The 22384-nt window shown below is 49.0% G+C and overlaps 7 protein-coding genes across 7 annotated transcripts; 3 read left to right on the top strand and 4 right to left on the bottom strand.

Moving 5' to 3' along the window:
• Window positions 1–594: 594 nt before the first annotated feature.
• On the bottom strand, window positions 595–2532 carry M406DRAFT_256740 (uncharacterized protein; the record flags this gene model as incomplete). The annotated part of the gene is made up of 2 exons (XM_040917120.1): window positions 595–2152; window positions 2264–2532. The coding sequence occupies 2 exons, from the start codon at window positions 2530–2532 to the stop codon at window positions 595–597; spliced, it is 1827 nt and encodes a 608-aa protein (XP_040776257.1).
• Window positions 2533–3478: 946 nt separating this feature from the next.
• Window positions 3479–4433, bottom strand: M406DRAFT_67753 (uncharacterized protein; the record flags this gene model as incomplete). The annotated part of the gene is made up of 2 exons (XM_040925092.1): window positions 3479–3490; window positions 3726–4433. The coding sequence occupies 2 exons, from the start codon at window positions 4431–4433 to the stop codon at window positions 3479–3481; spliced, it is 720 nt and encodes a 239-aa protein (XP_040776258.1).
• A 2493-nt stretch (window positions 4434–6926) lies between these two features.
• On the bottom strand, window positions 6927–12870 carry M406DRAFT_60079 (uncharacterized protein; the record flags this gene model as incomplete). The annotated part of the gene is made up of 6 exons (XM_040924669.1): window positions 6927–7000; window positions 7039–7701; window positions 7777–8443; window positions 8504–10831; window positions 10985–12500; window positions 12572–12870. 6 exons carry the CDS (start codon window positions 12868–12870, stop codon window positions 6927–6929), a joined length of 5547 nt encoding a protein of 1848 aa, XP_040776259.1.
• A 1673-nt stretch (window positions 12871–14543) lies between these two features.
• M406DRAFT_232284 (putative integral membrane protein) lies at window positions 14544–15186 on the top strand (the record flags this gene model as incomplete). Its single annotated transcript, XM_040915897.1, has 2 exons — window positions 14544–15036; window positions 15098–15186. Coding segments are annotated over 2 exons (582 nt in total), but the record flags the coding sequence as incomplete, so codon positions are not given.
• A 1053-nt stretch (window positions 15187–16239) lies between these two features.
• Window positions 16240–17854, top strand: M406DRAFT_355859 (alpha/beta-hydrolase). Its single transcript, XM_040923281.1, has 5 exons — window positions 16240–16603; window positions 16667–16815; window positions 16897–17096; window positions 17172–17555; window positions 17615–17854. The coding sequence occupies exons 1-5, from the start codon at window positions 16401–16403 to the stop codon at window positions 17750–17752; spliced, it is 1074 nt and encodes a 357-aa protein (XP_040776261.1). The 5' UTR covers window positions 16240–16400; the 3' UTR covers window positions 17753–17854.
• A 1034-nt stretch (window positions 17855–18888) lies between these two features.
• Window positions 18889–20248, top strand: M406DRAFT_255335 (putative O-methyltransferase; the record flags this gene model as incomplete). Its single annotated transcript, XM_040917024.1, has 2 exons — window positions 18889–19979; window positions 20071–20248. 2 exons carry the CDS (start codon window positions 18889–18891, stop codon window positions 20246–20248), a joined length of 1269 nt encoding a protein of 422 aa, XP_040776262.1.
• A 277-nt stretch (window positions 20249–20525) lies between these two features.
• M406DRAFT_67758 (uncharacterized protein) lies at window positions 20526–21996 on the bottom strand (the record flags this gene model as incomplete). Its single annotated transcript, XM_040925093.1, has 5 exons — window positions 20526–20674; window positions 20732–21393; window positions 21479–21569; window positions 21635–21842; window positions 21943–21996. The coding sequence occupies 5 exons, from the start codon at window positions 21994–21996 to the stop codon at window positions 20526–20528; spliced, it is 1164 nt and encodes a 387-aa protein (XP_040776263.1).
• Window positions 21997–22384: the final 388 nt, after the last annotated feature.

Below are 22384 nucleotides of genomic sequence, written 5' to 3' on the forward strand. Positions count from 1 at the left end.
GCAATTCAGGACCATAAGCGAGGATGACATGATGAGAAAGTCGAGTTCGCCGCCAAGGTGTCTGTCAAGACCTATGACATCCTACACCTTTAGTTCTATGGCAGCCTACCAATGCGAGTAAGACATCCTCTCCAGGACAGGGATGACCAGGACCACGAATTATCATCTCGTGGATGGGTGGAGTGATTTTCAACATGCAGCGGCTAGGATCGGAAGTTTCTCTCATCCCCACTGTTGCACATCACATCATGTTCCGGAGTATCTAACATCCGGTCGACTATGAGGATATATAGGAGGAGAGTTTCTTACTACAAGCTCGAACTCAATATAGTATGATCTGGCTCCAGCATCAATGCCCGCGTGTGAAGCATGGCCATAACGTCAGTCGGCTCCAGGCATGAAGGGTGTATCGTCCGCTATTACCTGATCAATTGAAAGACTTCAAGAGATCATAATATGTAGCATGATTCAAACCTCAAGCAGAAAGCTCTTAACACTAAGGCTTTATAGTCCTTAAGACTATAAAATCCTGTCTGATGAAGGTAATAGAATTTCTCTTGTAACATCATCTGATACCATCGGTGGGATAGCAATTTACCACATAATAGTACCGCTGAACTGCTTAATCTCCTTGACGTTGATGCTTTCCCACATGAAGGTGCTGGCCCAAGTGATGGTATAAAGGCAAGCAGCGGTGATCAGCATCAACTTTTGGGTCGCCCCATAGGCGTTCATAATACCGGTACGAGTGGCACTGCCAATCGGATACGAGGACTGGACATCAATGCTACCATAGATCTCAGTCAAGGACGACTGAGCATCAGCGGGAAGATATTGGGCAAGCTTCTCGGGGAAGATACCAGTCCACATAGCTGCGGCCACAGTCGATCCGATAGCTTGTCCCATATTAGCTACCATGCCCTCCATAGCAATAACAGCAGGAATGTCCTCATGCTTTGAGACTGCCATAACAGTCATCTGCTCGCAGATTACGAGCGTACCGCCGCCGAATGCGATGAAGATCAAGCACATGACGACGTAACCAACGTTGACATTCGGCTGACGGAAATGAATCATCAAGCCGACACCGAGGATGGTCATGGGAACGCCGAAATATACGGCAGGCCATTTGATGCGACCATTGTAACGGATGAAAAGACCGAAGAGGAGGGCCCAAAAGACACTTCCTATGGTGTAGACGTTGCCCATGTAGGTAGCGTTTGTCACGCTCAGATTGAAGACAACAATGCAGAAAGAGTAGAAGTAGTTGTCCCACAAGTACCAGGCAGTGTAAAGTGAGGCCACCATAGTATAGGTGAAGAAGACGGTGCGATTCTTGATCAGGGACCAGGGGACAAATGTGACAGGGGCGAGGAACCTCTCCCAGAGGACAAAGGTGATAATCAGAAGACCACCAAAAACGAAGAAGCAGATGATCAAGGAGGAGCGCCACTGGTCCGTCTGATACGCGTACAAGCTGAACGACAGCAGAAATAGGCCAAAGCCGACGGCAGCGAGAAGGATACCGATTATATCGAACTCCCTTCCGTAGAAGACAATGTTCTGAAGAACGCCACGATCATGGGGCTTAGTGTGGACGAGTCCCATTTTGATGGCCTTGCGCTGATTGAAGTAGAACAGAGCCCAAAGAGGAGCACAGATGATAGGAACAACGATGGCAAGGGTACCGTATCCCCAACGCCAGCCGATGCCACCATCAGCAGTGATCCTATCGCAGGCAAGACCATACACCCAGGTAGTGATGAGCCACGGGGATGAGACGTAAGCGATCGAGAATGCCCGGTTCCTGAGCTTGGATGTATCGGCGATGAAGATTGTGATTGAGAAATCAATCCAGGAGTAGCCAGTGTAGTAGAAGACGGCGGCGGCGCAATAAGTCTCGACGTTGTTGCAGGCGGCGAGCATAATCAAGCCAAGAGTCATGACACCAACGGCAAGCATGAAACCCTGAGGCCGTCCAAAGTTGTCGATGAACTTGGCAAACGCGAGTTTGGTAAGACCGGGAATGAGACCGGCCAAGATACTCGTAGTGGAAACCAACGAGTGCATGGAAAATTCACTGACTGCGTAGGTGGTCAGAGTACCAGCAACACCAGATGTGAAAGCATTGATGAAGTTGATCAGCCACATACTGCGCAGATGGAGTGAATTAGTCATCATGGTCTGTGAGAGATGTTGGCCGTAGGGAATTCGACCACTGTAGCATAGATTCCAGCAAGGCACAGAATAAATGACGACTTACAAGATATAGGCAGTGATCAAATGATTCTTAGACCATACCTGGAGTGTGGCTTCTGCGGCCTGCACCCCAAACTGCAGTTCCTTTTTTCCCTCGACCGAATGCGTTGAAGGGGCGGCGGCATCGGTGGTGTCTACGATCGGGTCGAGCTCTTTGCCGGAGGCGTCTTGCTGCTGCTGCTGCTCGGGATCGTTCTGTTTGCTTTGAACAACTTCCACACCACTGCCAATGTTTCTAAGGCCAATGAGACCTCCTCGGAACTTGAGACCCATTGTGCGAAGCTGGGAGGAGGGCTTGATTGTCCTGATTGCGCTCAAGTATGAGAAATCGACCAAGCCAAGGCGAGGAAAAGAGATACACAGCTCATGATAGGAAGGGAAACACGCGGATCAGACTGAAGCGCTCAGTAAGACTATATACTCGCCTGGCACCCCTTTTGTGAGCTTGGCATGCATGCCAAATTTTCTGCCCTCCTCGACCATAGGCGTAACTTCCGATTCTACACGAGACTATGCTGGGCCGAACAGAAATCGGAACGAAAAAGAGGGCCAAACCCGCTTGGCATGTCTCTAAATTAACCTTGAATGCGAGATACGATTTCTTCTGGACTGTCTAGCTTGTCCAGCCCATTTTGTTGGGTCAGGTATGGCCAGAGACTTCCAATGGAATGCTGCTAAGTCTTATTTTAAGTGGATATGCTTCCCTATATCGTGGGCTAGCTTCTTGTCATGGATTATCTTATCAGATCATCAGATGTCTTTATGGATCTACCTAACCTCTCTTGGTGAGCCATTAGTCATTAAAACCAACGATCTATCAATCCAACGATCCACAAGCACAGTTCTGGCTCGCTCTGGCTTACAAACTCGGGGTCAGTGTAAGCTGGAATGTGCAATGTTGGGTTCTGACACCTGGTTCTTGTTACACGGAACTTGCCTCGCTACCTCATATTAAATGGTTTGTAATATCATGAACGTTGATCACTTGCGTATTATTGTATCATTTTCTTATTCGAAGTCATTACTACCCAATACTGATGGAAACATAACTGTTTTCGATATCCTAGAATTCTTGACCAATTGCGGAGTCCATGAGATTCTCAAAGGGATGGAGATTCTGGGGTGCAGGTTTTTTGGTCCAAGTCTCCTTTGAATATAACAGAACAGTAAGCGAAGTGTCGTTGAATTAGAATAATTGGATATATTAGGTCTTCGCACATCATGTGTTCAACTAGAGTACGTTTAGCATACGAATATACACTGAAGTGAATATCGAGGTCTAAAATATATTGGCTTGAATTGGTTTTATCTAAGTACTTTTATGAAAAGCTCAACTGCTAGACGACAAACCGTGCACTTTGCCATGCCTAAGAACTAGCAGGAGCAGTGATTTTCTCAATGTACCACTTGAAGTAAGACTCATTAGCAGACGAACAGGCAAAGAAAGATTACGAAGCACAACTTACAGTCTTGCCACCGTCGCTAGTGGTAGGCGTCGTGTGGGTGCAGCCGTTCTGGGTGTACATCATGTCGCCATAGCCAGCATCGGCGGGGTCGAGAGTAATAGTCGTATTCAAATAATACTGGTCCTCTGTAAGGCCTGTGGGGGAGTTGCCGTCTTGATCTTGCAACTCCACCGCCGTATTCCACAACGAGAAGGCGCCCGATGTCTTTTGGTAAGTAGAAAGGAGAGTGCCAGTGACTGCGTCGTGCATGGTCTGATTCCATAGGTACGTCTCTTTGTCGACCAGAGTGTACTTGATGATAATTCCGTTCTCATAGTTGGCGTCGGCCGTCGTCTTGGTGCCCACAAACTGGGTGGTCTGGTCTTGAGCGTTCAGTCCGTAAACCTCGGATGAGACGCACCAGGCTGTGTCGGCAGCGGCCTGTCCCTCGCACTCGCTCAGGCCGGAGGGATAGCTGCCAACGACGCTTTGGACTAGGTCACCTGTGGTGTTTGTGATGCCGATCCAGTTGAACATGTACCCCTTCTGGCCCGAGGGCATTTTCCCAGGGAAAATGGTGCTGGTAGTACCGGTGATCTCGCTTGTAGTCTGGTAGAAGCCACAGATAGGACCCCATGCAAGGTCCTCTTGTCTCTTGTCAACGAGGGGCTTGGCCGTGGCGGCGGAGGCCAGTAGAGCCAAGATCGAAAGGTTGAGGTTGGAATGCATGATGTGCAAGAATATAAGTGAGTTGAAAAAAGCGGGTCCAGCCAGTCTCATGAGGCGAAACAAACGTTGTTGGTGTTGTCTGTCTCGCCATTAGGAGTATGTCTCTATAAGTCTCTTTTTATGTTTCCTGGTCCTTGTTGGTGTGGGTCGTGTCAACGAGTCGAAACAAATGAAATTCTCCGCCTGCCCCCTCGGTACTTGTCCCTCAATTTCCGCATAAACTTTCGATGAAACATCATTCATGTCGCTAATATGGCAATAATGGAGCTGCAAACCTTAAATTTGACACTGAATGCGGGTTTCCTTCTCTTTCTCTTTCTCTTTCTCTTTCTCTTTCTCTTTCTCTTTCTCTTTCTCTCTCTCCCTCCTCGTGCAAATTGCAATTGCAGCCTTTTCCCTCCTTCGATATCCGCTGATCGTAGCACTAAAAAGAGAAAACATTACGCAACGTTCCTTTTTCTTGGAATCATGCAACCCTTTAGATGACCGGCCCCTTCTCTCGGCAGCGATCCGAGCAGTAGATCAACAATACAGCTCAATAGTATAAAGCAAGCGTCCCAGTCGTGTTGGTAGCCGCTGTCGGAATCATAATTGTCCAGGCCTTCTTCTGCACTGCTTTGGCTACGACAATCGTGTCGCTGATCCTTAGTCTATGCTTTGCAGAGCGCTATAGGCAGTATGTAGATGTCGAGTAGATCATAAGACAACGCATTAACAACGCATAGATATTATGTGCATCTCTGTCGTCGATCCTACAAAACTCAAGAGTCGTCCAACGGGTCTCTCGGCTCAATCATCAAAAGTGTTTGAACCCGTCGACTCCCAGTGAGCAAGACACCCTTGAGAGAAGGATCACCCCAATACACTACTGGAGAGGATCTAGGTTCACCTTGTCACCGTTGGCCAGGACAATAATGTCATCTTGGCGGCTGTAGTATTTGTAGAGATCTGGCTTCGTAGGGTGTTAAGTAAAGAGGTATTTGGTATAATGAGGATTGTCGCCGGGCAAGGCGTAGATTACGGGCACCGTAGCCCGACTTTCTTCCGTCGCAGGAATGACTACTTCGAAGGTGCCTGTATGGTCGCTGCTGGACTGTATTTCATGCTTCAGATTTGGAGTAAATTCGTGGTATTATGCGGCCTAGCAATGAGCGATAGGTAAGACATTCGTTTATAGCGAGTGGCAAATGATGTACATCTTGGAGAAGGCTTTTTGGGTTATAAGTAAAAGAACGCACTCATGATGGTTTTAGAAGTTTATAGTAAGGTTTTCAGAATCTTTAAAACCTTATTAATTTAATATGAATGAGTTAAGTAGTCACCGGTAGCATTTTCACTGAAAGTTAAGATATGGAACGTTTTGAATTTCAAGATGTGTTAAATATATTTGCTAGCTCATAAAAGGTAAATGAATCGTCTGTTTGGTTACATTGTTGAAAGTTTATTGTTTTGGTTTCTTATACTTGAAGCCATTATTTAATATATTGAATATGTAGCCTGCATTAATCCAGCTATTGTTCCTTGCAAGTATATCTGCGGTTCCCAGACTCTAGGATCTATGAACCAACCGCAACAAGCCGGTTTGCCTCGAAACCGTACTGCACGGTCTGATTGACGTTTCTAGAGCTGAAAGACGACATACTGTGCTGATCCACTCGGCCTGCAGAGGTGTAGGCATCTGGTCAACTCGATCATGTAAGGGGAAAATAATGGCTTCAGTGAGCATTTAAAGATTGGATTGGATTGCCCTCTAGAAAAATGAACAAAAGAAAAACACTCGAAAGGAGTGTTTTTATACGTGTGAATGGTCAGGGTCAGGGGTCTTTCTCCCCACATCATGGACGGACTTAGTATTAAATGCCAACACTCTGAATAGCTTCACTGATGGTGTATGCCCGCAATATATATTGGAAGAAATGATTTCTATTGAAGGCCTGTAATACCTAGCGCCGTTGTTGCCATCATGAATGCAGTCAATACTGTACGAATTTTGGAATATTTCCTTGAGTGCTTCTTATATATGTCCACTAACACGACGCCACCTCCGACTCTTTCCTGGTGAAGACTTGTTGCACAATACTGCCGACATTTTCAATATTTGGGCTTTGCATAATGCTGAAGTGATCACCATGAACAGAATGGCAGGCTACCCCAGCCCCTGGCAACAGAACATCCCACGAGTTTGGGCCATAGTTGCTCCGAGAATTCATAACCCAGTCACTCGTCGGATTTGATGGCACTTGCCCTTGCTGCCCTTGCAGCTCGCGGAACTCCACCCCCACCGTCTCCCATACCCCATGGCGCGCCCAAATAGCAGTTACACGCGGAACTTTTCGAGCCACTCCTCTGCCGGTGATGGATAACCATGGCTTTGGAGTGTACTGCTTGAGTGCGCGTAGGGATCCCTCAAAATGTCCCAGATTTGCATTAGTGACACCCCTTTGTTTTCTACCGCCAAGGACTCCCATCCTCTCTAGAAGCTGTGCCGTCTCACTAGGGAGTGGTGGCAGCGCAGCCGGGCAGGGTGCGTCGATGAGTATGAGGTCCGCCACGACCTCCCCATAATTCTCAGCGAGTTGCATAGCCACCTCGAACGCATAAACACCGCCGATAGACCACCCACCCAGGTAGTATGGCCCATGTGGTTGGATTGAGCGAATACTCTCGACAAAAATGCTGGCAATCTCGTGGACAGAAGCATCCCCATCCCGGAATGCATCTGGATCGTCAAGGAACGGGCTATTGAGCCCATATACTGCAGTCAGCTCGCAGTCGTATTTCTCAAACCCTGGCAGGAGTCCCATGTAGCTCGCTGCACTGCCAGATCCATCGGGTAAGAGGAACAGATTCATTTTGCGGTACCCAGCACCAGCATGGCGGCTGAAAAGGAGAACTGGCTGAGAGTGAAGTTCAATCTGATCACTGTTGTCCTCAGGGATCGTAGAAACGTTCTGTATCTCTTTCTCCGCCTTTGGCTCCATGTCCGATTGAATGTACTCAGGAGGAAATTTGTCTTTTACCACATTTGTAGGCGGTGCTTGCTTCAGTCCCAAGGTTTCCTCCATGGCAGCCATCGTGGGGTTTTCTGTGAGGAAGAAGCTTGAAGGGAGGCTCAACCCAGTCTGCTTCTTGATAGTTGCCACGATAGACAGAGCAAGCAAACTGTCGACGCCAATGTCGTTAAGCGGTGTGTTGTTGTCAATCTCCGCAATATTCTTGAGACCAATTTCGTTCACGACAATACGCCACACCTGGTCTCTCACCTGAGCTTTGATATCATCTTGCTTAGGAACTGCGGACACCACATTCCTAGAAGACACCAAATACTCTCCAGTCTGCGTACTGCTGGCCGGGGTTTGTTGTGGGCCGGTGCCTGGACTATCTGGAGTGTCGGTGTCAAGGCTTGACAGAAGCATGTGGTCAAGCAGCGATCGATTGACCCGCTGGAATCGAACATTGCGACACAGTGCAATGGTCTCCTCGTCGGTGAAAACGTAAACATCTCCCATTATCTGACCGGGGTATTTGCGCACTTCTCGCATGCGGACGTGCGTATGATAAGTTTTATCCTCTTCTAGAGGCACAGAAAGCCGTATGCTATCCCAGCCGTGAGAGATGTATACCACGTCAGGAGGCGTTTCATCTGAGCCGTTCAGAATGAAACCTGACAGGTGTGCCATGCCATCGATCCAGTACGGGTTACAGGTGAAAGACGTTTGAGAAGCAGACGGTGTGTCGAGCCGGACTCGGGCTGTGGCTTCCTGAAGCTTGCTGTCGAGAAATACTTCCTGGATGGCCTGGTATGACGCGGAATAGTCGACTAAAGCACCAAATAACTTGTAGACCATTGGTTTCAGGATACGGTGCACGGGACCTGTGATGGAGCTGGCGATGAGCTGGTCCATGCGCGCCTGGACGAGGTACCTATGCTGATCCCACTCGGACCGCCATGAATCTGCATCTCCAAATTCTACCAAGCATGTTGCATGCATCTGCACATGCCTCGGGCTCTTTCTTTCGGAGCTGATCTCGATCTGAACCGCTTCAGATGGCGACCTTTGATAAGCGACCGTGCGGATTATTTGCTCGGTGTTGCTAGGTTGAACAATCAGAGGTGATTGCACCTGCATCTTTTGAACATCCCAGCCTACAAATGTCTTAGATGCTGCCGAACCTGAGGGGTCTCTGATTGTTTGAATGTACCGTGCAGCTGTCAAGGCCATCTCTGCATAGAGTGAACTGGGACAAAGCTGAACTCCGTTAACGCGATGGCCGCAGATGATTGCGTTGAGATTAGGCTCGAACGGGTCGCTGGTAAACGTGACAGTCATGCTCTCGGCGTCGTAAGTATGATTCTCCATATGGTGGAGACATGTGGTGCTGAAAACCGGTTCCGCTTGGACAACCTGACGATGAACGCCACCTTTCTTCATGGACCAGTCCCCTTCGTACTGAAGCCAATAGTTCTCCAGGTCAAATGCATAGCTGGGAAGATCCAGTAAGCGTAGAGCGGGTTCAAATGGTCGATGATACTCCCGCCAATCGACCTGTAGACCAAATTGGTGGGCCGAGCCTAAAGAGCTGGACAGCACCTTCCAGTCGCTCTCACCTCGCTTGAGGGACGGGAGGAAAAGGTCTTCGTTATGCGCAGTAACAATTGTGCGAACCATCCCTAGACATGTCGGCTGGGGTCCCATCTCGATCCAAACACGAGGCCCAGTCACTGTAAATGCCTTTACTGACTGCAAAAACTGGACGCTACCGCGCGTCTGCTGCTTGAGATATGCAGCATCAATACAGTTGTCGCCAGGATGGATGATCCGGCCGCGCGCGGTCGACAGAACGGTGACTTTCGGAGCTGAGAAGGTGGCCTTGCGCGCAATCTCGCAATATTCCTCGAGAATTGGATTCATCTGTGAGGAATGGAAAGCAAAGGATACATCCAGGCTGGTGATCTTGACATCTTGAATTGTCTTGAGCCGCTGCTGTAGCGCCATCATTTCATCGCGGGGACCCGCAACTACTGTTGATGTCTGACTATTCATGCATGCGATCGCACAACGCTGAAGTCCTGAGCCTCGCAAGCATTGATCTACTTGCTCGGCTGATAACGAAACGGCCACCATAGCATGTGTGTCTGCCGAGCATTTCTTCATCATGAGGGATGCGCGGTACCCAACGAGGTACAAACATGTGCTGATGGAAAACACGCCAGCCATGCACAGCGCTGGAAGCTCTCCCAGGCTGTGGCCGATGACAGCGGCTGGCGTAATGCCAAGGCTTTTCCAAAGAGAGGCGATTGCGAGCTCCATAGCCACGAGAGCCAGCTGCGTCTGAACAGGTGTGAATGGGACACTTGGATTCTTATCGATGATGACTGGTAGAAACGAAGGGAACCCTTGCGATACGCTCAGGCGTTCCATCCTCAGTATCGCTTCTCGGACATGGGCACATGTGTCAAACAACATTGACGCGAGGCCAGCGTATTGTGATCCTTGACCTGTGAAGACGAAAACCACCGTCGGAGACTTAGGCGGGCACTTGGTCCAGCTCTCATCTGCGAGGCTGCGCTCAAGGTTCTGCACTAGATCCTCTGTCGAAGAAACTGTTGCGGCGTGACGCCAGGCGTGATGGGTACGTCGCGCTGATGTGGTGTATGCAACATCCTCAAGGCGGGTCTCGGTATGATACCGCAAGAATTTGATCAAGTTGATCGTATTATCGCGGACCGATTTCATTGTCCTTCCCGATAAGGTGACAGTATGATGGCACCGTGAATCAGTCCCCTCGATGGCACGGTCCGGAGCGTCCTGAAGGACTATGCTGGTATTACCGCCGGCTGCATCAAAGTTATTGATTAGAATAGTTCGCGGGCGGCCCACTTGACCACTGGTGTTGCGGTGTCGTGGGAATGGTGTCGTGCCACCGAGTGAGAGATGCGTGTTGAGCTGCGACAATGGCGGCAAATCTGGGTTGATCTGGTCCTTGATGCCAATGTGCGGCGGGAGCATGTCCTGGCGTAGAATTAAGGCCGCCTTGATGAGTGAAGTCACGCCGCTGCCTCCTTCACCATGTCCGAGATTCGGTTTGACACTGCCGATGTACAGAGGCTGGGATGGGGGACGGCCGCCCTTCGCAAGAGCATCGGTCACCGACGTTGCTTCGATCACGTCACCAGCTTGTGTGCCAGTGCCGTGCAGCTCGACGTAGTCGACGTCGATAGGCTGGAGACCGGCTTTATCAAGCACGCGATGAAACAACCGCTCCTGCGTTTTTGCATGTGGATGGGTAATGGAGACGGCCTCGGCAGAATGATTCGTCATAGCAGCCTTTATAACCCCGATGATGTTATCATGGTCCCCTACAGCATCAGCGTATCGCTTGAGTATGACGACTCCCTAAGAGATTATTAGTTTCAGAATTAGTATCTCTGTAGAAATGATAATGATCGTACTGGCAGGTTTCCCTAGAGGCTAGAGTGGGGAAAGTCTCGCAGACAGCTCGACGGGGCATCATTCACAAGGATCAAGATGAAAGAAGTTTATACGTACGACTGCGTCAGCGCGACAGTAACCATCAGCACCAGCGTCGAATGTCTTGCACCCGCCTGTCGAAGATAGAAAACCGCCGCGGCTCAGGCCCGCGAATACATCAGGTGCGCTCAGGAAATTGACGCCACCACTTACAGCCATGTCACACTCCTGGGCCAAGAGAGCCGAGACTGCGAGCTGGACAGCTGAAGCACTTGAGGAGCACGCCGTGTCGACCGAATAGCTCGGCCCGTCGAAACCAAAATGGTACTGTAGGCGCCCCGGTCCAAAAGCGCGCATCCCACCTGGAATGAAGTAGGCATCGATATTCTGGCTTGAGTTGACCTCGCGCCAATCGTCTCCAGTCTGTCCGATGAACGTGCCTATCGTTTTGGAATTCCCGAGGGCCGTACTTCCCGACATCTCCAGGGCTTCATATACGGCCAGGAGAAGCATCCTATGCTGGGGGTCTGTTTGTAAGCATTCACGTGGCGACATGTTGAATAGGTGGCGATCAAAGTAACCTGGACGATCAATGAACACCCCGAAAGGCGTTTTCGTTGAATTCGTCTTGGTTCCTGTTGGGTCGAAGTGGGATGCGAGGTCGAAGCGATCGGATGGTATTGGCCCATGTAAATCACAGCCTTTCTCAAGCAAATGCCAGAATTCTTCAAGTGTTTCGCTTCCAGGTAGACGGACTGCCATTCCAACAATGGCAACATCATTGGAGCTTGGTTTAGCAGCGAAATTGTCGTGAAAAAGGCCGGCATTACTAGACTTGACACCAGACTTTTCCAAGGCTTGCTTGATCGACTCCGCCAGGCTGACTGGGCCAATGGAAGCACAGGCCACAACTGGAGCTGCGCGCCTTTGTAGGCTTTGTATGGCAGAGTCTAGGCAGATTGGATGTTGGAAGATATCAGCCTGCACTTGGCGTAGCAGGTCCCCGAATGTCTCGGCAACATACGGCTCTCCAGAGGAGGTCGAGACAAGTGTCTTGTTCTTGACGCTCTGATGCAGCAATGAGGAGCTCACAAAGTCGGTGATTCTGTCGATTGAAACCTGATCCAAATGTTCGGCATGGTATGCTGCGATGATCGGTAAGGCGATCTTATGAGCCCTGTGAAAAGAAGGAGTCTGGCGGAACAATTTCTCAGTTGTCGAAGGCGGCCCAGAAATGGTGACACCAGATGGACTGGAGGCGCTCATATACGCCCTGCTGCAGTTACCAAGGCTGAAGGAATTATTGAAGCTCTCGATAGCCTCTGCTGTCTCTTCCCTGGTCAGGCCTTTCACGTGGAACGCCCAACTCCGGGCCGGTGTTAACGGCTCAATCAACTCGGATCTTGCTGCAGCCTCAAGGCCAATATTAAAAGCAAGCTGTATAATGTCATCGGAAATCGAGAGAAGCTCGCCCAGATCTCGAGAGCACGCGACAGCCGATGCTGTCAGGAGGCCGACACAAACGCCGAACAACACGATTTTAGGATGAGTCGCACCTCGGGTGTCGAATATTGCTGCGTTCTTCTCGGCGTGACTGCTTCGTCGACTCGAGATATTAGATACCATCTTCTATCAAACGATGACTATGTTTCTGGGTTCTCGTACACGATAAAGTAGCCAAGCTGCACAACACAGAGGAGAGCGGCGGCAAGTGCTGGAGAGCCACTGAAGCATTCTTTCTCGAGCTCCAAAGCCAACTCTAGCAACGAGGTTACCGGCGAAAGTCTCGGTTTGAAAGCAGGAGAGGTTCGCTTCAATGCCAGCTTCATCTTTCGCATGCTTCGAGTAAAGAGGAGCTGCAAGTTGTCGTGGTGTGGCACAAGTTTGTTCAGTTCCTGGAGTGCTTCGGCAATATTCCCTGTCTGATCTCCAAATAGGAGCACTATATCTGCCTTTGGAGACATGTTTGCTTTCCAATGCCAGAGAGATGAGGCTGTGAACAGGAATTCGACAGGATACTGATGATGGCCGTGGCCTATGTATCCTTAATATTCTCATTTCTTTCTCAGACAATACAATTTACTTACACATCGATTCGTTATCATGCGGCTCAAAGGTATTGATCCCGTCGAAATTTCTCCGTAATTTTCCTTCTATCGCCCCATATCTGTGCCTCTGTAATACACAAACCTCTTCTAGTGCGTACGGCATCTTAGGCGTCATCCCTACCCGCGGCCGTAGGTTGTCTCGCCCCCAAATTTGGACAGCGAGCTGGCACTGCGCCATTAGGCTCCAGCGTGATATCCGGAAAACGTCCCAATATAGAAGTGACCAGACTTTGTCTTCTGCCAAACAGTCAGCATGTATAATCGGTCCGACAAGTCGATCCACGAAACTCGCATTTTCCTTCATCTGCTTTCTGCCTTCATCTGCTTTCTGACTTTTCAAATCCCGGGTCGCCGATACCCGATGCTACAATTCGAGACTCGTCTTCCTATTCTTTTCAATCCAAGTTGTTCATTAGCAGCGGATATATATCTGACTTCCACCGTTTGAACTTTGTATAATAGTATAAGACTAGTTTGCTCGTCAAATAGAGAATTGTCTACGGTAGTTCATTAGCCTTTGATTGTCAGTATTCATTAATGTCGCTTCTGTACTCTGCCCCCAGACCCTCGTATAACCCCAACTATTTCATCTATTTGCAACTCTACAGGCACGTTGGTCGGCTCCAAGTCGTTCTCATCCATTTCACAGTTCCTACTTTGATTGTTTATTTGGTACTTGCATTGATTCATTATGAATGAATCAACGCAAAATGTCTTGGAAGGGCCCGGACCAATCCTCGGATTTGTCCAATTGACCCAATTTACGCTCCTGATGCAGTGGAACTCGGTAAGGTTTGGCACTACTGAATCATAGCAAATGTCCGTTCAGATCCAATAGCTGCATAACAGGTTAAGAGCTGTAGCCATCTCAGACCCCCCCCCCCCCCAATGGTGTACCAAAGGGACTTAAAGGTATCGAGATCGGATAATGAGAAGGGGTGTGGGACCGGAAGCAATGATTGGCGTGGTCGCATGGCGCAGGATCAGGATCAATACTACACCAAAGGTGGCTGACATGCATTATCCGACTAGCCTAGGCGATGCCCAACTCCCGGAGGCAAATTCTTTTCCAACACTTGGTCACAACCCTCATGACTCCACAATACAAGTATCCTACGTTGGGAGATTCCTCGGAGAAATCAAGTGGCCGTATCGTCTATTCTCATATTATTGATCATACACTGTCATTGGCAAAGATGCCGTCAAACGCTGCGGATGATGACCGATCTCGCATCATCGCGTCAGTCTCCGTCTGTATGACACTCGCCCTTATTGCGACTGCCATGCGATTTACTGCACGGCGTATGAGGCGGGCAAGCCTGATCGCATCAGACTACCTGTCCATCATTGGGTTGTTGTGTGCATGTGTGGTGTCGTCAATCATTATTGCGGGTGTGTCAACCTTTTCGGCCCTTCTCCTCCTCAATGGAGAGTACAATAAACGGAGAGTTGGGAATACTCTCCACTTACTGATGCTTCACATATGGAAGCTTTCTAACACATTGTTCTTCGCAGAGGCACACCTCGGTCTTGGATTGCATGTCGAGCGGGTATCAATGCCCAACATCCGGGAAATCCTCCTTACAACTTTCATCGGCGAGATATTCTACAGCATTGGTTTCACCTTTATCAAGCTATCAATCTTGGCACTCTACCGACATCTTTTTCCCACGCGCTTCATCAAAGTGAGCTCTATGGCCCTCGGTACGTTCGTCATAATGTGGGGAATTTCGCTGGTTCTGGTGACTATCTTCAGCTGCCAACCCATTCACGGATTCTGGGATATCACGACGCCTTCCAAGTGTGTGAACTCCAAGTGGTTCTTCATCGGCAATTCTATCCCCAACATCATCGCAGATGTCATATTACTGTTTCTTCCCATGCGAGATGTATGGAGACTTCAGCTCCAGCTGCGCTCAAAAATTGCTGTCAGCGTCATGTTCGTGCTGGGAAGTTTCGTCATTATCGCAAGCGGTCTCCGCATAAAATTCATGCTTTCTATGAATGAGGACGATATGACTTGTAGGTCTTCCAGGTCCCCAGCCCTTATCTTGATCTTGTGCTTACCAGATTATATTTTTAGGGTCTTATGTTGGAGTCGGGCTGTGGACTGCAGTTGAGATCGACGTGGCCGTGGTATCGTCCTGTTTGCCCACAATGCGCCCCCTCCTTGCTTGGCTGATTCCCGAAGCAATCAAGAGCAAGCGTACCCAGGAGTTCTACCCTCTACACAACAGTGAAAACGAAAGAATCGTCCGCCACGGCACAAATGATGGGAACAAGACCTCGTTCGTGGTGAGGGACTGACGGCAAGTGATTCTTCAAGTCGAACCTTGATGACGACGAGACCCAGTCATTCCCAGTGCCGCCATAAAAAAAGAATCAAAAAATTGGATCCGCTGAAGAAGGGAAGTTACATAACTTGGATACTTATGTTGAAATCTTGTATTTATATAGCTATATTATCGTTCACTATGATCCCTACTGTTGCGCCTCGTATATAATTGGACCCTACTCTATCCACACAATGAGTTTGAGATATCTCAGTGACAGAGGCATTAGCACGCAGAAGCAATGACACTTGTGTGACTCCGGGTAATTAGCTGGAGAGCCCATTCTCTAGATTTAAAAGCGCATGTGTTACCATTCAGGACATCTTCACTGGAATCAAGGCCTTCTTGGAAATTTGAGCTGACCAGGTAACCTAGGAGAGAGAAAAATATCAGGGCCAGCAACTTGGCCTCATCTCGCTCTCGAGCCCGTGTGTAAACGTCAAAAGCCCCCAAGGGACACCAGCAATCCGAGCATGAATTTCTGCGCTATTGAGCTGCTATTTGACAATGTCACTAGTCATTGGTGATCACTCTCGTAACTGTACCATGGTTCACCGGGTTCTACAAAAAAATGTGGACGGACGTTAATTACGACTGGTGGTCAGCAACAGCTCGGCGAGCGGCTCGGGTAGAATCCCACATATTCCTACCATGTATTGGAAACGTAAGATCGGCAGGCTGCATAATGGGCAGGGTCCAGAGCCTTGCCACTTTCCTGGTTTGCTGTTATGGCTTACTTCAGCCCCCAAATTGTGTACTTGTGAATGTTTAAACAGTGGCTAACCCAACACGGCATTTTTCATGAAAGACCTGGACCCCATCTCGATGAAACCCCGCTCGAACTCTGATATCTTCCGTGTCTCCCTTAAAACTACGGCTCAGATGCTGGGTCGTCATCCTGTTGTCATTCCAGTTGTTAATCAAAGCTCTTCAAGATCCCCCACTCCGGGACTGGAGATAAGTGATTTTGCATACTCTTCTCACGCCCGCTGTTGTCTGAACAGGATATGGGGTTCTTTTCCAATAATTTATTGCATTTTTGATTGATCCTTCATGGCTCCTGCATCAAAACCGAGGCTTTCTGCCTCGGAGACCTTTGGGCTGGTGGTGGCAATCGCGAAAACTCTCTCAGTAGCATCTTTTACATTCATCACTGCTCTCTTCAGAGGCCGCTCTGGGCATCGGCTCCTCTTCAGACATGTAGCGCATAGAGCTCTGCGGACCATGAATGGGCAGGCCACAGCCAGACAAATTCAGTCAGTCATTGAGTAGATTGTTCCGATCTGGTAATGGGAGATTCTGACCGTGATACTGAACAGGGCCATTAATCCTCCGACGGATGAAGCTTATGCCTCGTTCGCTAAATCACATGGCTTTGAGAAAAATATTGTGGATCTGCCGACCTCTGGTGGGAAGATATTGTGGATGGGCAATCCCAGCTCTCCAAAAGTCATGGTCTGCTTCCACGGTATGAGCCAATCTCCTTACCAAGTGCGAGAATGCCACATGAGAGGGTATACAGACTAAATGATGCTGGCGCAATCAACAGGCGGTGGATATGTTTATCCCGCGGCGGCTCAGTTCGGATGGTGCTGGGATCTCCTCAAGAAAGGGGGTATTGGCCAGGACACCGCCGTTGCGATCCTGTCCATGAGCCTTGCGCCGGCTGCTCAGTATCCTACACAACTGCGCCAGGCAGTCGAGATGCTTGAGCATCTCACCAGGAATGCTGGAAAGAGACCAGAAGATGTGAGTACATGTTCACGCAAGTAATCTGAATATCATGCCGAGTTCTGCCAAAGTACTGAACTCACGTCTCCTTAGATCATTATTGAAGGCGATTCTGGTGGGGCGCAGCTCGGCCTTGCTTTGGTGTCACACCTGTTGCACCCACACCCTCTTATCCCGGCACTAAAGCTATCCGGATCGTTGGCGGGTCTAGCTCTCATCAGTCCATGGGTCACGCCGAAGACGACATCTAACTCATTCACACGTAATGGAGGCCGAGACCTTGTGAACGGCCATGTTTTGAGTCGCTGGGCTTCGTACGCCTTGGGTAGTGCCAGTCTGGATGAATACAACGCCCCGGTCACTGCCAATGCAACATGGTGGAACGGTATCAAAAGCGCTGTCAAGAACATAATTGTTACGGCAGGCACTGAGGAGGTGCTCTTTGATGATATTCAGACACTGGTCGGCCTGCTAGAGGTATGTTCACAGCAATAAAGCAAAGTTCCGTGTAATTTAGACTGACAACATTTTCACAGCCTTCCATGCCAGATATGCAGGTTTTGTTTGTGGAGGAGACTCACGACCAGCCTTTGATGGATCCTCTGCTCGGAATGAAGGAAGACTGTGAATCATCAGAGGCTGTGAAGTCATGGATTGCTTCGAATTTTGAGTAATGGCATTTTTTTTATTTTTCTTGATAACAGCTGGAGTGATATAATATCCACATTCAGAAGATTGAAAGACAAAGAAAATGGATCTGCAGTGTGATTTGTGTCATTTTCTTTCCATTAAGTGTTGAGAATTCAGAAAGTCATAATTGCATGCCTCTACAGGACAAAATGTTTCATGTTCTTCCTCGAATCTTCTGATGATCAACCACCTACTGTTGTAAGATGGGAGCGGCCATCCAGCTTGTGGTTCAATGGTTTCCCCAACATGATTATATTGCTATTACCTAATCCAAAATGGTCATTTTCTATCTCATATTGATGTATTATCCTACCTTCCCGTCTCAGTAAGGTTTTATGGTTGTCATACTTGCCATGCACATACAATGGTGTCACGCACTGAGCGGTGCGATCCTCGGACTGGTTCATTTTACCTCCAGGATCGCTAGAATTTACTTCCCTTTTGAATTCGGTCCTTTTGTATCATGCCTGCCATGCGTACGTTACGCAACTGTGTTACATGATGTTACACACTGGAGTACTGAGCCGGGAGGTTACTCTCGGACCGTTACATTTTACAACCAGAAGTCAGCAAGATAAGCTCCCAGATGATTGACTTTTTGCCCAACCGAAACACGACCTGGGGCCCAGAACGCAGGAATGCTGTTCCCGAAGACACGAGTTCCGAGTACTACGCTGATCGTATTGTACCGTACTGAGCTGTGTGGTCTTCGTACTCTTACATGTTACATCCAAGATCAGCAATGTTGGCTAATTCTTTTTGGCTTATTGTTTCATTCAAACTATCATGCAGGGGCAGAACGCAGGAAGAGGGCTTCCGAAGACAGAAGCGCTGAGTGATACGCTGGTGTGGTGGGGGCCAAATGGTTGTACACACGACTCATTACACTGGACTAATGATTAATCCCCAAAGGCACCTGCATTACCACGGAATATGCGAAAATAGGTCCAGCTCTCTCATCAAGGCGATATCATTGAAATTGATTTAGCTTTATGCACCCACCCAAGATACGGCTCTCGACTAGTCACGAGCATGTCCAGTTGTCTATGTTGCAAACACTAAGAGTAATTACATCAACATGGCTGGGAATTCTCAACCCTCGTACCATTCTTTCACCTCTATGGCCCAAGACATTCTCAGTGTGGCAATCAAGCTGGACTCCCAACTCGCAGCCGCGAGCCGTCCCCCACCGAGTCTGGGAGTAGACTTCGCTGAGGGCCTTCCTGCCGATATCGAGGCCACGAGAGCCGACCTTGTGGACAAGCTCCATGAAGCAAAGCGCTTTGGACTTGGATCCAGGGGTACCCTCTGGGAAATGGGCTTCCAATTTACAGATGAGATGACCCTCAGAGCTATCTACGAATTTCGTCTTGCACATCACGTGCCGTTGGACAGCAGTGCAACATTTGACGAGGTTTCGAAGGCAAGCGGGTTAAGCCTAGCCCTAACCGAGCGTCTCATTCGCCAGGCCATGGCAAGTCACATATTCACTGAGGCACCGGACCAGCCCGGACACGTGATTCATACAGCTACTTCACGCCTGCTGGCTACTGATGCGGATGCTATGGACGCCATCGGGATGCTCACCGAGGATCTGTCTCCTGCATGCAATCGGTTTGATGAGGCTGTTAGGCAGTGGGGAATCGGTGCGTGCTCGGGCAATGGTGAACCACACCATGCAGCTTCAGCCTTCGTCCATGACGGTGCCGGCATGTTTGACTTTCTGGCCAAACATCCTGACCGTGGGCGCCGGTTTAGTGCTGGAATGCGGTATTTTGGCCGCGGCTCAGGTTGGGATTTGGAGCATCTCGTGAAGTCGTACCCTTGGCATGACGTTGACGTTGCCGGTGCTACCTTTGTCGATATTGGCGGAGGGTACGGCACTGTCTCGCAGGTGCTGGCAGCATCAACGAATCACATCAAATTCTTGGTTCAAGATTTGCCTCATACTGTAAAACAGGGGGCAGCAGCACTTCCCAATCCACTGAGGTCACGGATTTTCTTCGAGGAGCACGACTTCCTTACACCTCAGACACACAAAGGCACGGATGTCTTTTTTCTCCGCTGGATACTCCATAACTGGGGAGACCAAAATGCATTGCAGATTCTCAGGAGCCTCATTCCGGGTATGAAACACGGCACGCGCGTCGTCATCTACGAATTTGTCCTTTCAAATGGGCCCGAAACCAAGTTGTCCAGGAAGCAGCCTCGGTAAGTAGAATGCAAGACGGCCCCAAATCCTTGACTATTAATCATTTCGGTGATACCTCATTTATTTGTTACTAATGTGAATCTTCCCCAGCAATCTTGATCTTGTGATGCTCGCCTGTTGGAACTCCCCTGAGCGCACTGAATCCATGTGGAAGGAACTTATAGGGCGTGTAGATACCAGACTAAAATTCGTAGGAGTCCGGGGATCTGAGGGTAGCTTGATGTCTGTTATAGAGGCAGTCTGGGAGGATCAGACGGAGACTTCTTAGAAGAGTCAGGCATTTGAATCAGTATCAGGAGGACAATGAACTTGGCCGGGTATGGCCGTCCAGGATACCATGCAGAAGTGGCCTGTTTACTTATTTGTTGTCGTTTTACTTGAGCTACTCTACAAGTACCAAATCAGATTTCCTTTCTCGTTGAGGCCAAGAGCACTGATTCAGACGCTGGACTTTCTCTTTGGTTTCTCGTGTTTAATAGTAGCTCTTCTCCTATCTAGCTTCATCTGTATTAACTCATACAAAAGACACGTAAATCGTGGCACATTTATGTTGTTGCCGACCGATTGAGTCGACCAGGCTGAGCTTGCACGACAGATGACTGCGGCCCCGGGTCGACAGAAACCGCATCCACGCTCCTAGAGCCAAGCTCAACAGTCGAATCAGGCGCAGGGGTGGAGTCGAGCCTACGATACTCTTTGCAACACTTAGGTTAGCCACTTCCACCTCAGAAGAGAGTTACTACTGACTTACTTGCAACCATGTCAATGCATTGGAAAATTGTCGGCGCCAGCAAAACGACGGCAAGAATCTGACCGAATCCCCAACTATCCTCAGAGTCTCCTTCCAGAAGCGTCGCATTCCACTTTCTCAGAGTGAAGATCATGTACAGGTGCAGAGGATACTGGAGAAGTAGGGGCACAAGCACTGCCGATTGCCGCTGGTTTCTGCTCAGAGCCTTCCACCAGTCTTGATCGATAAAGGGGCGGGAAATCATCCGGGGTTGGAGGTCTGCCATGGCACAGGCCAGAACGGTCCACAACAGGACGAAAACCTCCACGGCATCCGTAAAAATGTTTTCCTTCTTGATTTCCCAGCCATCGTCCTCAAAGAGGAAGAGATTTCGTATGGTCAGAGTGGTGTACGGCAGCGTTACTATGTCCCACCATGGAGGTAAGGCAAGAAACAAGACTATAAAGACGAAGGCGCAAGTGATAGAGAGATAAACCTTGTCGACGTAAGGGTGAGAGGCCGACGGAGCAGAAACGTCTGTCGTGATATAACACTGGCCGTTTATACTGTCATTCCACCTACTGAGGGCCCATCCAAAGAGAATGGAAAACGCGAGATAGAGGGCGGCAAATGTGAGGATGGCGGCGATTCTGAAATTTCTGCCCTCTGTTTTGCGGAACAAGCTGACAAGGGAGGCGCAAAACGAAACACTTAAGTAACATCTTGTTAATCAAAGCTGAGGGCAATAGGTTGACCATAAGACCATACGCTGTGAAGTTCACCGTGTCATACACGATATGGAAGTGGTACAGGTCCAGGGTCTGGAACTGTGCAAGTGCTGCAACCAATAGGGCAATCCCTGCCAAAGTCAGGTGTTGATAGCAAGATCAATATTCGATTCTTGAATCTATAGGATCGGCTTACCATTCATGGTCTGGATATCGCTGACGGTCGAGAGAGTCTTCTCAACCAACGTCCTCTTCTGGTCTTTCACCCCTAGTCCAGGGTCATCATCATCACCACGGCAGGAACTGTCATCGTCTCCCAATAATGAAGCGCCGTCTCGCAGGTACCAAGCCCACAGCGACAGTATGAGAGAGATTCCAGCTTGAATTGCGAAGGCGATGATGATCTGATGGTTTTAGCTTCTTAGATCGCGATCGAGACGTGTTTTCATACACATGTGCAAGCATCATGATATGCTGGAAGCAATTCGGTTGATGTTAACTTACCCCTAGGCCGGCGACATCAGAATTGGTATTCCCGACGCCTCCCTCACAAGCCATGATTATTAGTTGGTTTTGAGCCAGATGACCGTTGGAGGATTGCCGGAGAAGAAAGAGATGTATAGAGTGAAGAGGATAGTAATTTTTGCCTCCAGCAAAATGACATTCTTGTGCAGAGGACGTGCTTACGTGACCACAAGTAGAAAAAATGTTGGGGGCCAAGGACAAAATTAGTGGTTTACGAGCAGGCAGTAGCTGCTTACGTGAGAACACCATGCAGATACCTATAAACCTGATCCGAGATAACTACCTGAGCACGAATTTGGGTGCTTTAGAGGATGATATAAAAAAATGGAACTAAAAAGGAGATATAACACCCCTTCTGGGAAGATAAGTAGTAGCACTAAGTAATCTTGGTTTGCCTACTTCCCCTCGTTAATAACTCTCT

This window comes from Cryphonectria parasitica (genome assembly GCF_011745365.1).
Source record: "Cryphonectria parasitica EP155 unplaced genomic scaffold M406scaffold_4, whole genome shotgun sequence".
Classification (NCBI taxonomy): Eukaryota; Fungi; Ascomycota; class Sordariomycetes; order Diaporthales; family Cryphonectriaceae; genus Cryphonectria; species Cryphonectria parasitica.